Genomic DNA, 18,074 nt, shown 5'->3' with positions numbered 1-18,074 from the left:
ATTAAAAACATTTAAATTATCTGTGTTTGGGTTTTCTTTTTTATTTTAGCAGAAGTATTTTTCTGACACTAATTATAAACACATAGGGGAAGATACTAACATTTGTAATGAAGCAGATATTCTTTAAGTTGTTGATCTTGCCTAATAAATCACCAGGAGTTTTATCCTATTCAGAAAACACTTAGAAATCTGATCTACAAAGCTTGCAAGAACTCCCTAAAGGCATGTGTCTGTAATTTTTGGCTCTCTCATAACCTAGACAAGAAGCAAAACCCAGCTCCACCTTATCCTTCTGGCCATGAACATATCGCTTTACCGTCTCGAGGTGGCTGCCCAGATTTAAGCATATCATTTTAATTTTCCTCACTTTCAAGGAAATGAAGCTTATTATTTCAGTCCTGTAGGTCTCTTATTAAACTAAACCAATAAATTCCTCCCAATGCTGTCCCAGTGCTAAGGACAAGGGGAGCTTTAACACGCACAGTAGTTTAAAGGGAGATCTAAAAATAGAGCCCATTTTGCCAGTTCATTAAGTAGCTCTGGGATCAAGTGACGGTGACATCTCAATTGATTTCGAAGGAAACTGCGCTATCAGGGACACGCGGTCCTGGCACTGCACCAGAGCGAACAACTGCCCTCGGAGTCCTCGCCTCGGCAAAGCTCCAGCGTGACCAGGCTCTTAATTAGGCGAGATGAGGAGCAGGATTATGACAGTCCGCACTGTTTAACCGCAAACAGCTTGGCAATCCCTTGCCGATCTACAAAAACAAGGCGGCACACAGAGGTTGATAAAATTTAATAAGCAAACTGCTTTTCTGCTGCCCTTGCAGAGCTCCTCAGTTGCTGCCTTTCCCCATCAGTGAGCCCACCCAATTCCCCACAGCACAGCCTGGCTGGCTCTGCCAAGGAGTGCTAGCAGCATGCAGACCAGCTTATCCTGGTGGCTTGGGAATGAAGCAGTGAGAACCAGGCTGAGAAGTCTGCAGCATGACAAATTCTGTCCTACCTGCACTGGCAAAGCAAGTCCACCAGCAAGACTAGTGCCCATCTTCAGAACAGCCACGTGAAAGAGGAACAGCTGCGCACCGGCACAAGCTCAATGGGAAAACTCCACATCTTCTCTGGTCCCATTCACTCTGTCCTGGTCTTTTCCTCAAGCAGCACTACCCCAAACATTTAACCATTAATTGCCCCAACACCACTGTCTGTGGGGCAGCCATCAGGAGGAACCCAAGAGGCCTCCACGAGGAGCCAGCACAGACTCTTCAGAGCAATGCCCCAAACACCCAATGCAAACCTTCACCTGTTCCCTGCACAAAGTCTTTCTTCCTAGTCCCTCGAGACAAGCTGATGCCTTAAAGGCTTTAACCTTTCAAAAAATTTTGAAGATTTTTTTTCCATGATCTGGTATAATTCTAGCTGTTTCAGTTATTTGTGCAATTACTTATTGCTTTATGGGGCACAGCATGCTTTAAGCCTTAAATGTTTCTGCTAGGCAGGGAACGCCACATGCCCCTTTGCCTTGCACAGAAAGTAAAATACCTTCACTTTTAAATTAGCTCTTTTTCACTTTAATTGAATCCATCTCACAGACAAATTACAAACTGCAGCACTATAATTTACGAGAATTAACATTGCAAGTGATGCAGAGGACATGGATTTTTTAATCTTGGACAGCACTGAGTTTCCCATGCCTTACTGCTCTGTTTGAGGGCATGTACAAATCTGCACAGATCCTAGAAGGAGGCTGATGAGCAGGGACACACTGCATCAGGGGCTGCAGTACCCAGGGACATTGTTCCAAAACACAGTACATCCCAAAGCCCAGAAGTTCCCTAAACTGAACCACGGGGCTCAGAAGAAGTCCAAACTAAATCCAGATGTAGCAATTTTTGGTGCAAGCTAGAGGACTAGCTTGCTCCCCTCTTCCAAAGAAAGAAGCTCCCCTCTTCTAAAGGGCACTTGCATTGCTGCTTCCTCTCTTTCATGACACAGAAGCAGAGAATCACTTGCAGACAGGGATGGAGGAAAAGAGAAGGAACATCACCTTCAGGTCAGCATTAATTTAGAGTCTTAAACTGGCACCTCTATTAAAAACAGTGCCCTGGTTGCTTCCCTGGTGCAAAGCTGAGAAGGCAGACAGTAGTTCTGTACATTTACCAGAGAGGCCTCGGGAGGGCAGAGATTTGGGCTGTGCTTGGCAGCACTGGTGAAATAAAGCCTCCGCCACCTTCCCCAGAAGCTCACCTGGGAAATACACATGCTGGTAACACCAGGAGCAACCCATACCTCCTCCTGCCAAAGGGAACGGGAACCCCAGCCCTCCTTTACTTAATTTTAAAGAAAGTGTTGGAAAACTCTTGGTTCATGTGCAGCAGGAGATCAGGAAATCTGATAAACAGTCAAGAACTGGAGCTGCCCAGCTTTCTGAATAGGTGGAAATGCCAAATAAACAAAACAAAAGCTTTTAAAGTGGTGTCTAGTCTGCCACTTAACTAAATGCCTGCACTCAAAAGTAACCCTAAGCCTTCAGGACAATGCAGTAGTTGCTAGACAGGGAACTGCTATTCACTTCAGTACGCACAAACTTCCAGCAGTTATTTTTGTGTCTCTTCTCAAAATCTACAGAGTAGATACACAAGAGTAGATACAGAGTAGATATACAAGAGTAGATTCAGAGTCATACACAAACCTGCACAAGAAACAAAACCTGTCATTAACCAGCACAAAGACAGCAGCAATATCTGCCTATGCCCACTCTGTAAACAGACTGGAAATGCACTGTGGCAGAGCTGAGCTACTCTCATCTTCAGTAATGCTGTATTTATTTTTTATAAGACTCTCCAAAACCCTCTTGAATGTGTTTGACACCAGGAGCCACCATGTGCTGACCACTGCTCAGAGGATGCTGGCAGGTTCTTTCTTGATGAAGCAGGGTCCCAGCTGTGCTGGCTCCAATGACTCACTGGTCAGAGCTGCTGCTAAGCAAAGCACACTCCATTTTCAGATATCCAAAGAGTCACTAAAATTATTCATAATAATTTTCAAAGAGAAAAAATTTCTAAAAAATATCCTTTTAAATATGAAGAAAAGCAGGAAACGGCTAACGCAGCTACGTTTTCCAAGAAACATATCGCAGACAACACATGCCTTGGAAACAGTAAGATGCTCCCAGCAAAACAGTTCCCAATCCTTTTTGGACAAGATTACTCTTCTTCTGCAGTATATTATGATTTTCCACTAGAAACAGCTTTTGAGCTAAAGGAAATCAAATGCACACAAACAGATCCCTGCTGTTCTCTTTTTTATGCTTTATCCTTTCCCCCCCCCCCCCCCCCCAAAACATAAAAAAAGCAGGACACATGCTTTCCATGCAGTTTAGTCACTGCCCACGAGATGTCTCTCTGTGCTGCAGAGAGATCCCAGAAGACCAGTCTTAGTAAACAGCAGAGACCTAAGGGATTCCATGAGTGTATGACAAACATGGAACTCAAGCAGTGGGAAAGCTGGTTCAGCTACTCCATTATTTTGTTTAATACATGCTCAGTTCATGGCTTACCACAAATCTGGAGCCTTTACATCATAACAAACAATAAATAGCTTATCTTTTTTTCTTTCTTTTTCTTTTTTTTTTTAATGACAATCTTTTAATTCCCACTGAAGGACAAAATATGCAATAATCACTCCTCAAAATAAATAGCTCTCCTGAGAATGAAACAAGACCTTCTTAATATACCGACGTCAACCAACAGCTGCAGAGAGTGTTCCCATGACACCACTGGTGGGAGCTTTGGATTTCAGCTGCAAACTGGCATTTTATAGCATCCTAAGTATACAAGAAGATATGGAATATGTAAGAATTGTCTTTCATACCTGGATGACATGTCTTTCTTACCTGCATCTTCAAGGATCTGAAATCTCGTACATTATGAATGCTACACAGCACATCTCAAATTATTTTTACCTGATTCCAACCAAGACTGGACAGTGCACACAGCCAAAAATTTGCAGATGTGGCTCTGAGACATTCACACTAACTCAAAAATTCTCGAGTGTGTATCATACTTCTGCTAATGTATGTGAACTGCATGGCTGTGACAGCATTTCTCTTGTTCCAGTGCCATGAGGGTGTTATTTTTAGCTTGTTAAAGGCAGTTCATCTCCTTCAAAACCGGGCAGTTATCCAAACAGCCAAACGAGAGACAGGCTGTACTGTATCTGATGCTTTATGGGAAAAGCCCTCATTCACAAAAACAAAGACCATGCAGAACCTGTACCATAGACAAACTTGTGTTTCTATTACTCTGCTGACTCGGCTTTCATCACATGGGAAGAACAAAAACTGTAACTCTGGGCATTGTCCACACTGTTATTTATGGTCAAGTAAGAAAGATTATGTTCCACCAGCCCAAGCAACAGGAAATATTCATGATTTGGAGACAGCATCACATCTACAGAGAACCCTTCAAGTACTGGACCCTGGGTGAAAGAGTTTTCTCTGGTCTTTAAGATGGAAGCAGTAGAAAAAGGCCCAGAAAGGCTGGGAGCCAGGCAATGGGAATGATAGGAGTGCTCTGAGGAGCTCCCTCCTGACATGAAGAACGCACTCATGTTAATGTCTCCTTGACAGGTGAATTTTACAATGTGTGAAAAACAGTAATCCAGAGATGCTGCACCCCTGGAGGCCTTTCAGCACTCTTCTTGCTCCCCCAGCTCAAGTGACACCTTCCCCCAGCCCTGACCAGTGTCACACCACCGCAACCAGCCCACTGCTGAGCAACCCCCCACAACAAGTCCAACTGCAATTGCCTATTTTAATGTGATAGGGCTTCTAGAAACACTAGAAGCCCTAACACTGTGTGAACAAGATTTGGTCTCCAAGCATTTTGTCATTTTCTCTTGCCCAAATTCTTAATTACATTTACTCTGAAAACTTGCTTCTGGTGTCACTGAAGGACCCAGTGTGTCTCATCAACCACAGCATGAGGGAAGGGCACTGCATGGGCACAGATCCCATCGATATGCTCAGAAAGGTACAGTACAGCCAGACTTCCAACAAATTCAGCATTTACAGCTGAGCAGCAGCGGTGAGCCACGCCAAGGTACAGCTGGATCCTGCCCTTGCCTGCCCCTTCCAAGAGAGATGGGGCACAGGGCAGGATCTGCAAACATTGCCAGTCATCACCACAAAGAGGAAAAGAGTTGTTGAACCCTTCCCAGTACATAAAAAAGCCCCACACCAGGCTCTTCAATTTCTTCCCCTTCCCCTCATCCCTAAGTAAAGCATTAAAAATTGCTAAGCAAATTTCTGTCAGGAAAATATTTTTCTTGCTTTTCTCTCAGCCATGCAGCGCTGTTTGAGGAGTGAGCTGTGTTTCTGCAGCCTGTGTTGAGACTGCAGTGCCCTAATGGGAACAAACACTCCAGTACTCCAAGTAACGAGGGCCCCTCTCCACGCCCTGAACACATTTAATTGTTGAGTTATGCTTCCTGTTCCTTCTCAATGTTAATGCTTTCTCTGAAATTCTCTCTCAGTGTTTCCAGAAGAACTTTTGACCCCAAGACTGTTTTTAAAGTTATGGCATAGTTATCCTGTTCTTCATTATGCTTGCATGGCTACAGGTAATTATGTGTGGATTCCCTGGTAAGACAGAAAGGCTCATGGCAGAAAACAACTAGTCAGTCCTACAGCACAGAAAAACAAAATATGAACTGAGAGGGAGCAGAGTTAAACAAATGCAATTCTTCACATTCACCAAACAGGTTTATTTATCCCCTTTCAGCTACATGTCTGGCATGAAAACCACAAGTGGGCTTTGGCAGGGATCAGGTAACGTGGATCACACAGGGAACCTTTAGCAGCAGCCATCCTGTTTCTGCTCCTGGTAGGAGGGTGAAGACCTTGCAGGGTCATGGATGTCTCTGCATGCAACACGCCTGGCACTGACGTGAAGGCACACATCCCACACTTCAGGTCATCTCAAAATGATTAAATATGAGTAGAAAGGCCCTGACACCCCACAGCAGAGGGTCACGCAGCTGGGGGCGCTGCCAGAGGTGGTGTCCCCACGGCTTGCCCGCATGGTGAGCCCGGGCCCAGGGAGGCAAATTCCCTTCCCCGCGCCCCCTCAAAAGGAAGAGATGAGGGTGAGCTTCTTTTCTCTTTTTACAGCTCTATTCTGCATGGAACAGACTCAGCTCAGGGTCCTGCCTCCAGCATCAGCAATAGTAGATTTAGGAATCTGGGAAGAACACAAGATTTAAGTACAGAGGAGCAGTCCCCAACCTTCCATCCCTGCCTCCAGCAACTACAGATCCAAACCTTCTGAGGCACACACCCTCTTGCTGTGTTTTACAAACCTCTAGAATTTTCAAGCCATTAATATAAAGCTGGTCACTGAAGCTGGACATTTAAAAAATATTCAGACCATCAGATATTGAACCACACAAAGGCAAGTAACTTCTGAAGGAACTATGAATGGCACATGCTTCTGTCTACGGACCAAAAATCCCCAAATTCATTGGACACTTTGTAAATTCTTGGCAGATGAGCCTTCTCTTTAGAGTTCACTTCCCAGGTTCATCCACCAGCCAGCAATGCAATGACAGGTTCAATTTCAAGCCACAGAAACATTAGTAAAAGTGAACTAGAATTAAAAATAAATCATGCAAAGTAAATACTATCATATTATCCTATTTTGCACTTGGACATAATTAGTGACATTTTAGAATAGCAGTGTCAACTGCACATGGCAAAATATGGATTGGGGTGGAGGAGTTAAAAATCCCCGAAATGTCTCAGGACCATTTAGGATAACACAACTCTCTGGCCAGTGTCTGAAGTTAAGGAACATTTTAGACAAACTAACCCTGAAAGAATTGCACTTTAAGGACATTAATGTAATCCTTTTTCTGCCTGGCAGCACAAGTCTTAATGAAGTTAAAACTTTAAGGCATGTTTCATGTTAAACAGGGCTTTACATAAGAAGACTGTAAAAGCAGAACTCCATTTAAATTGTATTATGTGATTTTTATTAATGAAACTTAACAAGTGGACTTTCAAGTAAGACTTAAAGTGATATTTCTCTTAAATTACAGTTTTCAAGTGTCACTAAACTCTTCTGCTGTGTTCTGCAGAAGCTGACTAGCTCAGACTCTATTTTCCTGTCCAAAAATGCTGGAGCAGAACTTAAAAGACTTGAAAACAACTGCTCATGGGGAAATTTTTTCACGACCAGCATCTAGAAAAGATAACTTTAATTTTAACTATTTTTTCCCACCGATTTTTAAAATAATCCAGGTTGGAAGGGACCTTGGGGTGGTGTCCCATTTCAAAACAGTGACAACTTATGACGCTTTCCTTAAGAGCCTGGTCCAGCTGAGTTCTAAGTAGCTATAAGGATGAATATTTGAATACAAACCTTCATTCCAAGTGATTGTTTTTTCTGCCTGGTTCAGCCTTTAGGCAATCAGGTGCTAAAACACAAGTCCATCAGGTCTATTAATTATGGCTCTGAACGCTCAGCAGCAGATTGTACTCACAGAGAAGTTAATGACACAATATCTCTGACAAACCTAGACGCTCCTGCAAGTTTTTAGTATCTTCTATACTTTTTTAAGAATTAGATAGACATTGTTCTGGGTCAGAAAAGGGACAGTGAAGCCTCAGCTGACAATAAAACACTCTGAATTACTCATTATGACATAAGCACCTGACAGCACCCCTTTAAGTCCCTCCAGAGCCCTGCAGAGTGAACAAGAAAATCCATTAACCGCTTGTCAGGGGTGAGAAAGGTTAACTCCTGGACAGGGCTGAGTTGAGAGTCAGCTTCAAACCTAAGACTGACTCTTAGACTGAGATCACAGTCTCACTTACCTGGTGCAGACCTTGAGTACCACCCATCCTGAAAGTCCAATACAATTACATTTGCATTGATTAAAAATAGCCCAGCTTAGTTCCTGTTTTAATCCTCAGCCACACTGTCATCCCTTATCTACAGTACAGATATAGTGGAATATATGTGAGAGAAAGAGAAGACACATGAATATCATCAAAAGCGTGAGAACAGTGCAGAGCAGTGATTTCCAGAGCAATTGTGCAATAATAAATTGGACTATACATTCATATAAATTTAAAAATAAAATTTTGTGATGCTTTGATTTCATACTGGCCTTGAAATCATCTTCTAAGCTTTGCTATGAAAAATCCTCCCAGTCTTGCCAGGAGGAAAAAAGCCACATGAATTTTATCTTTTCCATACATTTACCTTCCTCTGTGGTATGCAGTATTTGCACAGCCCAGCCCAGCTCAGGCTGCCCAGATCTGAGTGGGATGGATGAGGATAAAGGTAAAAATGAGAGGTTTACACAGTACAGACTCTGCCCACCCCAGGCTGCAGAGGCCTGTCTGCACTCTGAGGCTGACACAGCAATTGCAAGGGGAACACAAACACATTCTGTGCTTTGGATCAGCAAAGCAATGATTTCATCTGCAGATCAAGCAAAATCAGAAGATGTCCTGAAAGTCACCAATAACTTATTACATTTCTTTAAATTACATCCTTTCAACAAAAGAAATTACTAGAAGCAAAAAAGACAATGAAAAAAAAAACTCTACTGCTACTCTTCTAAAGTGTTTATTGTACCCATATTTCTGTGATTTCCCCTCAGCCTTCCACTGATGCATTCTGAAAGCCAAGAGCTATTGCCATCAGGGGTGAGAGCGCCCGACAGGCAGGCAAATCCAGCTGGCTCTGAGTTAGTGGCCACCACCACCGCCAGCTGCGATGGACATCAGGGCAGGCTCTCAACTCAAGTCCAAGCAGAAGGGCTCTGGGAGGCTCATGCAGCTGTGTCCTCATGGTCACGAGCACCTCAACCATCCTGAGCCTCCCTGAGCACAACATTAATCTGGAAAGGAAACACTTGATGAAAAAGCCGTCACTGGCAACCAGGCAGAGCCTTGCTGGAATAGACATGAGCAAACCAAGTGACAGATAACTCCCAGTGTGTGCTGAAAGAGTCACTGGAATGCCAGGGAGCTTAATCCTGAAGCCACACATAATTAAATTTTGTCGAAATTGATTTTTATATTTAAGTGCTGCCAAGCCATAGCCGTATTAGAAATTACCAGAATAGAAAGCATGATATGTAGAAGAATTCAAAGTATTTTGACAGTTGAAAGAATGCTTAGATGCCCACTCAAGTTCGCACACAAACACTACACCAACATCAGCATGCTAAGCGTCCCACATTTATTTGTTTTTCCCTTCATCCCCCAAAAAAGGCACCCTCACACATAGAAAAGAAGACAGTGAAGAAATAACAAAATTTGTCGGAGTATTAAGATGTGTGAGAGTGTTATAAACATTGACTCAAAGTAAGTCAGAGATGACAGGCATGTAGGAAGTAAACACCAGCATCATGAAACTCATTCTGGGGAACAGCCTTTTTGCTCAGGTGTAAGTGTAAAAATATAAGATCAAAACAAATCACCAAACCAATATTATATCTGAGCCACTGAAAGGTTTAACTTATTTATTTTAACAGAAAAGAGTGTGAGGGGAAGACAAGAAGGGAAAATAAGAAGTAGATAAAACCTTCAAGTGAATCCACCTGCCTTCCCTAGTCGGAAAACCAGTCCACAAGCTCTTTAGATTAGAAATATACTTTTATTTTTTGTCTGCACCATACAAAAAAAGGCCCAGAAGACCTATGAAGTTTCATAGAGCTGCTGCATTACAAATAAATAACAATAACCCGCTTAATCTCTTCTTAATGCAGCCCTGAAGGGAATGCAAGTGAGATTATCAACTGGCAGCATTTATTCAGAACTTCAACTATGGTTCACCGCCAGAAATTCCTATCCCTCCTCCAAAATGTCTGTTGGCTTCGAGAGAGCAAATAGAAACTTCAAGACTTGGATCATAAACTGTTAAAGAAGTTTTGTTACAAAAGGAGGGGAAAGAAGAGCATGTAACTGCGTAAGCATGGCAAGAGACTTTGCATCAGATCCAACAAAAGCAGTGGAAGTGGGTGGAAAACAATCGAAGAGAAAAACAAAACCATGATTGCAACATAGGCTGGAGGCCTCGAGAGCTCCTGTTCCCTGTGCTGCTGCCTTGCTGCAGCTCAGAGGTGGCAGGGGCTGTGGTAAATGCCATCCCCTTTCCAGCTTCTCCCCCACATCCTGTGCAGAGAAGGGCTGGGTGGGGTGGGATTGCCTGGTCCCAAGGACGTGCTCCTTGTCAGGCTGTAGAAGAATGTGACAGATGCCAACGGGCTTTGAGAGAGAAAGTAAAAATGTCACACCAAAACCACACTTACAGCAACCAGTTTTTCAGGAGACACATTCACTCCTTTCACATCTTCCTCTTCCGGCTCTTCATTTTCCTTATTGTCAGTGCAAGAGACAGAGTCTTGGACTGAGCAAGTGCTAAGCAAGTCTGGCAAACTGGTAGATGGATACTTCAGAAGATCCCCTTCAGAAGATTCCTACCCGAGAGACAACACAATATATTACATCACATGCAGAAAAACACCAGTGCCACAGTAAAGCTGCCCCATCTCACCTGCCCAGTGTGAGCTCCCTGGTAATCCTCCCTGTGTTACACACTTCCACTTCTCAAACTTTTAATGGTCTGGTTATAAACAGCAGGCTTGGTTTTAAAGTTTATATATAATAAATGTAGGCCAATTCATGCTTAGAATATTTAGATTTTATAAAGAAGAATTTAAAATAAATGCTTCTTCGGCAGCCTGTTCCTCCCCACCTTGGATTTAGTAAATGTCACTGACAGTGAACTGAGAGCTGACAGACCTCATTACTCACACCATTGAAACCCAAATCACAGCCTGTGCTCCTGTTCCCTCCCTATGGACATTCCCTTTACATGTTTATCTACCTAGAGACAAAAGAATAATACACTGACAATGCTACTTAGGACAATACAAAGAAAACTAACCCACCAATCCCACCAATCCTACCAACTCATTCCCGATGCTCAAGCATCTGCTTCCAGTCTTTGCCATGTTTTCTGGTAGGCACACATGTGCCTCAGCCAAAAGCAGTGGCCAGACAGGCTCACTGCTTTCAGAACAAATTCTGTGTTACTGATCACCAGATCAAAAGGCAAAGCTACATTCCTATGCCAACAAATAATGAATGCCCAGAGGGAGCTACTAGGGAACACTTCACCTATCTACACCTTTTCTGGGGCTGCCAGAAATGCAGGACAGGCTGTATTCCCTACTGCTTGCCTTTCCAAGTCCCTCTTCCAAGGATATGAAAACTGTCCAAGTGTACAGAGCCCAGGACAGGCAGATTCACAGTCTGATCAGGAAACTGAAGTTTTATGCCCTAAGTTTTTGCATGATGATTATTTTGATGAGGTCATCATAGGAACAAGCACTTAATTTTAAGGAGAAATAAATGCAGTCTACTGCCGTGTGCTTTGGCAGAATCCAGCTGTCTAAAGGAAACACAAAATGTACCTACTTCAGGACAAAGTGTGGTGTTTCCAGAATAAACACTTGTGGGGTTAGTGCTAGACTGTGACTCTGAAGAAGGTCTGCAGTGAACTTCAATGTTTAACAGAAATGTTAGAGAAGTCACAGGCTCTTCACTTTGGATATGGTGGAATAGAGACTTTTCTTGAAAAACACGTGCATGCAGCATCCAGGGAACCCTTAAGAGCATAAGACATTAAAGTCACAGAAACCTGCTTTGGGGTGGCTGGGGAAATCTGAAGGTGAAGCTAAGAGAAATATTTAAAATTCTGACACAGTGGCTTGCTGACACCCTGGAAATGCAGGTATATGAGTGCTCTATTTGGGCCAAGATGTTCCTGACACCACCTCAAAGGCCCTGGTGACCCCCACGTTGCAGTCAGGTCCTAATTTGAGATCCCTGGGTGCTTTTGGGAGTTGGTTGGCCATGCACCAAACACCTGCAGCAACCCAGGTCCAGGGGCAGCAGGATATGCTCCATGGAGAAGAGCGAATGGAGGTGAGCAGGACTTTCTTAAACAAAGAGGCAAAATATTATGTAATATCCCCTCAACCTCTTCTGTGATCAAGGCAGAACAAAGAGTCCAACTGATAAATAAGTTCCACTCTCATTTCCCTGAAGTTTCATGTTCCTTTATCTAGAAGAGCTCCATTCCATGCTATTAACAAGGACAAAATAAGGAACTCAAGTCAAGAGATAATTTTCAAGAAATCTCAGGCACACAGACAGGACAGAGATGAGAGGTACACAGGCTGTGCAGGCAGGAAGCAGAAGAGGCTCAGAACAGCCGGCTCTACTCAGCATGTAATTTTAAGAAAATGGTTTTGGCCGAAACTTAGGTAACGTGTGCATGAATAAATGCTCATCTGCACACTGAGTGACAGTGACAGTACAAGCAAATCATTAATTTGGTCTATACCGTGGTGATTTGCCACAGATTTATGGCAGCTACTGATATATTTCCCCTCGCTGCGCATTAAATTTAGAGCAGCAGAAGCGCACACGTGATTCCCTATGGAAAACACACCCTTTTCATGCAGCACTTGCTCAAACACTTGCGGATGTACGTTAGGGAGCCCACCCAGGAGATGTCTGTACCTTGCTGGAGACCACCAGCTGCACCAGGCCAGCGGCCGAGCGGAGGAGGGCCACGGCGTCCTGGTGGGAGAGCCCCACCAGCGACTGCCCGTTGATCATGAGGAGCTCATCGCCAGCCATCAGCCTGCCATCCCTGCAGAAACACAGCGGGAACATGGAGCTGCAGGTGGTCCTACCACAGTGCCCGGCTCCGCTGGAATGTGGTGGGATGCGGAGGCATGGACAACGTACGATCTCACTATGCTGAGCTTGCAGTGATCAGCACAGTATTACTTTCTAGAAAAAGGGGCTCAAGAAAGGTGCCCACCTGAAATCATTGTTATAACCAGGGGAATTTCACCCTCTTTGCAGGGCTGAGACTCCACAAGTCCTCTGTGTGCCCCACTGGATTAGGTAAGGGAACAGTAGCAAGCCTCATCTCCACCCCATGAGGAACAGCAGGGCAGTCAGTAAGGACCCTGGGGTTGCACAACTGATCCCATGGGAAAGGCACATCTTCCAAAAATGGACTTGGGGGAAAAGCCCAACAAGCCATCAGGCTCCTTGGTTTTCCCTCCACCACCAAGGAAGTGTTTGACCTGTCTACAGTTTGGACAAAACCTTCTACAAGAAGCTTCAGTGATCAAACACAAAAATAAATTTTTAGTCTGACTATGCCATATTCTCACCCTCACACCACGGGAGGGCAAAACCCCGAACTCCTCTCATGAACCCAGATAACAGTGATGGTTATCCCATCCCACCCACCACCATGAAGGCACCACTGTCACCTCACCTGTGTGCAGAGCCACCTTCCTCCACATGGGTGACGATGATGCTGTGAGGGGACCGCTTTGACCCTCTGCCTCCCGTGATCTGGATTCCCAGCCCGTCCGTCCCCTTCAGGATGTGCATCTTCCATATGCGGCAACCTTCTCGCTGAGAGAAAACGTGCAGAAAGTCCTTCAATTTGGATTTGGAACACCAGGAGAGGGCTGGAGGGTATGGGAGGGAGCTATTTAGCACCTTGCTGCCCATCACCACACACCTGTATAGCCCAAGCTATACTGGTGTTTCTGCTGAGCTTTGCTATGTTAGCTGTGGTCCAAGCGAAGGAGGCAGAAAGGAGGAGGCAGCACAGAGCAGGGTCAGCACGTAGAAGTTTCCTTGCAGGGGTGTTTGCAGCTTTTCTGAGCCACGCAGAGGCTCTCAATGCCCTGGTCCTTCCCAGAGCAACCAGCGGCCTCAAACCCCTTCGCCAAAACTCAAGGATGAGCCGTGCAGGGCTGCAGAGGACCAAGATGTGGTTCAAGGGGGACCTTGAACATCAGGTGGTGCAGCTGCTGTTGCAGCAGGGACCAGACTTGCATCACACAGCAGTGCTTCCCTCTCCAGAAGGGTTTGCAGGATTTGAGACACAGGAAAAAAACCACCAACTTCAAATTATCAGCTGCCAATCAAGTATGTCTTACTGGGCAGCTGTGGCACAGATTGTAAATAATAAATTTACCCACTGTGGAGAATAATTTTCAGTATAAGCAAGGTAATAAGCAATGTTCAAGACACCTTTATTGGTTTTGCTTATTTTTAATTGCTGTAAAGATTTACCCAAAAAGCAGTTTACAAACTTCAGAGTAATATGAAATGCAAAACAGAAACTAGCTCCCATGAGTCCTACTGGCAGGACTGGGCACAAGGAAACACAAGTGTGACAGTATCAGCAGAGCAAAAAAGGAAAGAGAAAAACAAGTAAGCAAGATAAGTAAGGCAGTTGCCAGGATGCTGTCAGAGAGGGGAAGAACCAAGACTACAGGATTATGAAAAACCCTTGGAAGTTTTCAAGCTTGTAAGACAGCAAAATGCACAATTCAGAGGCAATTTTTAAGCCATGTGTTGTAGTCACCAGGCACCAGGTCAGCTATTTCTGACTGGGTGTGTTATGCACACAAGTAACATTCTCGCACTACCCAAATGCCCAAGTAGCAAAGATGATTAAAATTTCATAGCAAACTGTGAAGAGCATGCACAAATTGCTGCTGGTTTCTGAGAAGGAGAACTGCTAAATATATCGGCAAACCCAAGGGCTGTGGCAGCAACCTGCAGATTTTAGGCCACTGTTGTTTACCAGAGTATTAAGTGAAAAAAATGTGAGGTTTTTTTCACTTCATCCCTGAAACTTTAAAAATATTACTTTTTCAGCAAAAGGAACAAAGAGGTCAGTAACTAGAACAATATCTTAGGAATAAAGTGAAAAATAACAAGAATAATTAGGGTTAACATTACTAATGTTAACATGAATGTTAATAATAACAACATCTATGATATTAATGAATCCTAGCACTTAGACCACAGGTAGGAGAAACAGCAAAACCAAACCAGGTTCCCAAAGAGGTGACCTGAAAGTTTGAGCCTGAAAACATACACCTGTGGGTAATTTGTTAACTTGAATGCCTTGCAGATGGGCAATATCCCAGCAGGCTTAACTGGGATCTTCAATGCCTTTATAAAGGGCCAGTCGCCTGCTGAATAACAGGACATGTCAGGACAGAGGATGCTTTAAAATAAATTAAAGTGACACATGAGACACTGTGTTAAATGCAGGGGCAAGAGTCAACTATATTTATCTAGCTAAAAACCAGAACTGAACTACAGCATGAAAATGCTCCAGAGAAGTTTTATTGCTGTGAAGTACCATGCACACATAATGAAGACAGTACAGCAGAGAAATACAATCTCTCTACCTCCCCCAACTAAGCCCAGGCTGAAAGAATGACCATCCTTCGCCTCATAAGATGCCACTTTGAATGCCCCTTTGTTAAACCCAGTTTGAAAGCAGACTTTCCAATAAAATTTAACAATGCAGTCGTAAAGTTGCCTTTAATGACTTGGAAAAGCTTTTTGGAACCTAAGTTACACCAAGGCCTACAATGTGCCTGGCTTGCACTCCTTAGCACTCTTCTCTATCATATATTTTATTGCAAAAATTCCCAAATTTATTCTTAACTGACCAACTCTCAAATATTCATATACATAGCACTTAATAATAGCAAATGGCAAGACTACTGCTCTTGATGCAAGTACCAATCTCATTCCTTTTGAATGCCCACTAAAATCAAAAGCTGTTGCAAAGTAATCAAAAGCACTTGCGAAGTAAAGCACTGCTCAGTGCAAACATGGGCAGAAAAACACATCCACAAAGACAACAAAACCAACTGGCACATGCCCCAACATGTATTTCTTTCACTCATTTTCAAATGCCACTGCCACCAAGTCCCGTGTAAGAAAACGCTGTCCCTTCAGTCCTCGATCAGCTGCAGGGATTTCACTGGGAATAAACAACTCAGCGTCGTCAGCTGGAAATCAGAACCCCTCACTGTTCTTTCCCTTTCCTTCATAAAACATTCATAGCTCTTCACTTAACCATGCACTGAAAGCAAACGCCCCCCACCAACACACACGTACCTCTGAGGGATGTCAATCCCAGGTTTTGAAAGCTATGTATGATGAGCAGACTGCCAGCCTTGCCTTGAGGCCTCTGGAGAAAGGGGGTGTCCAGCAGAACCCCCTTTCCCTCCCCATGAAGCTGCTGTGTTCTCTCTACAGAGCAGCATGGGATACTTCACAGCTGGCTAAAAATGGTGCTGCTTTGAACGTGCATCTTAAGCGGGTCCATCACAGGAAAGCCTTAAAAGTAAAGCTCTGTGCCAATTCTAAGGATTTATAAATGCATTTAAATTTTACTTAAAGCTGGTTTTGTTGAGGACTCCCAGGTTAAACTACACAAAACTTAAATGCTTTAAAAAAGAAGAAAAAAAAAAGTAGTAATGAATGTGTTTATTTTTGAAAATGATGAAGTATCCTATTTTCAAGCTTTCCTTCATGAACAAAAAGGCTTCCAGCTCACTTAGTGTTTAAATGAAAGCTAGGATTCTGGTGCCTTCACTCCACTCCAGAGACTTGCAATACCCAAAGGAAACTCCAAGTGCAGTTAGTTTTGGCATTTTGTAGGTCTGATGTCACTGCCCTTGGAGCCTGCTTAATCCCTGCCCAGAGGATGAGTTTAAATGCTGTCCGCTCTTTGATCGCCTGCACGATTCCGGTGGCTGCTCAGCTGCTGTCAGTTCCACATTTCTATTAACATCTGAATTTTCCCGTCCTCTCAGAATAATTCTCAGAGCTTCACTTTCAAATAACTCAGAATAACATCCCCCCAGCTTTGTTCACCAGAGACACAGGAAATCTGTACATGTGACCTCACAGCTCTTGGTGCAAAAGCGCTTGAAGCACAAAGCCCAAGATGCGCTGATGCCAGCTCAGTCTCAAACTCCAGAAATCCTCATCAGGGACAGAGAGCGAGGCACTTCCAGCCCCTACCACAGCCAGGGACCAGGTGATATCCAGCCTTGCTTACTCCTTAGGAGAGGCAACTATATTCCTTAGCCAAAGGCAGGTCGCAAGCACCCTGTGCAGCACTTGAGGACAGGCTCACGACATAACAGGATAACAGGATGTTACCATCTGCTATGCAACAGTTGGCTTTTGCTACTATGTATATGCTTTTGCAAATTATTATAAATTGTAACTACTTCTGTAGATAAAGTGCAATCGTAATTGCTTTTGTGAACAGTGTAACTAAAACCGCGTCTAAAGCCAGGCTATCACAAGATGTAAACCCGCTTGCAAAGGATGTACCACAAGATACAACGGCTTTTGAAAAATGTATAACCAAGACAGCACAGGTAGAGAACAAAATACTATAAAAGGAGTCTAAAGTGGCATCAGAAGACCACCCAGGACTGTCCCCCTGATGGACCCTTGGAGACTGTAGCTGTGGACTTACACAATGCTGAGGCAACCGAAGGCGGAGTTGTAGTAACCTGGCTCCAAAAACGTGTAAAGTCACTTGAGAAAGTAATGCAACTGCAATAGTATAAAGGATTGCTGGCTAAAAAAACTGAGTGAGCCTCTGGCTGCTGCCATGCACTCAGAGCTGCTACTTTTGCTTTATTGATCTGTCTCGTATTATCCCTTATTAAACTCTTCAAATTTTGTGGAGTGGGCTTTGTTTCTCACCATGACATGAATACTTGTATAAGACAATCCAAAGAATGCCATGCAATTCACCTGAGATTTGGCGAAGATGGACATTCAGAAAGACACACTTGCTTTGAGAGTTTCAAAGCAATAGGAAGCAAAAAATTGTCAGGGACTTGAATAAATCTTAACTCTGCCCAGATGCACCCCATGGACTTTGCCTGTAATTCCAGGCAGCAGCAGCCCTGCCTACATGGATTCCTCCCAGCAAAGGATTTCATGGACATGATGAACCAACATTTGTCAAAGTCAGTCTCAGAGGATGAGATGAGATTGGGTCATCTCTTGAAATCCCTTCCAGACTTGCACTTTTTTACTTCCCTCACACAGCAAACAGAAACACAAATGGTCAAGTCAGGCTGCAGCTGGACTAATGGCTAATTTCTATTCTCCA

General features: G+C 43.8%; 1 protein-coding gene across 2 annotated transcripts in view; it reads right to left on the bottom strand.

The window, feature by feature from the left end:
* The window catches only part of PDZD2 (PDZ domain containing 2), a 138,026-nt gene that overhangs the window by 41,462 nt on the left and 78,490 nt on the right, over window positions 1–18,074 (bottom strand). The window contains exons 3-5 of one of the 2 annotated variants that reach the window (XM_054283468.1): window positions 13,383–13,525; window positions 12,608–12,740; window positions 10,327–10,494 (exon numbers count right to left, since the gene is read on the bottom strand). The exons of the other annotated variant lie outside the window; for it this stretch is intronic. Of the exons in view, the coding sequence (XP_054139443.1) occupies window positions 10,327–10,494; window positions 12,608–12,740; window positions 13,383–13,525 (444 nt within the window). The remainder of the gene's footprint in view (window positions 1–10,326; window positions 10,495–12,607; window positions 12,741–13,382; window positions 13,526–18,074) is intronic. 2 annotated transcript variants of the gene reach the window in all.

The sequence above is a fragment of the Melozone crissalis genome, unplaced genomic scaffold (assembly GCF_028551555.1).
Source record: "Melozone crissalis strain CALT ecotype California unplaced genomic scaffold, PUWL_Pcris_2 ptg000036l_1, whole genome shotgun sequence".
Lineage (NCBI taxonomy): Eukaryota > Metazoa > Chordata > Aves > Passeriformes > Passerellidae > Melozone > Melozone crissalis.
The sequence above is the reverse complement of the archived record's forward strand: the minus strand, read 5'-3'. Positions and strand labels throughout refer to the sequence as shown.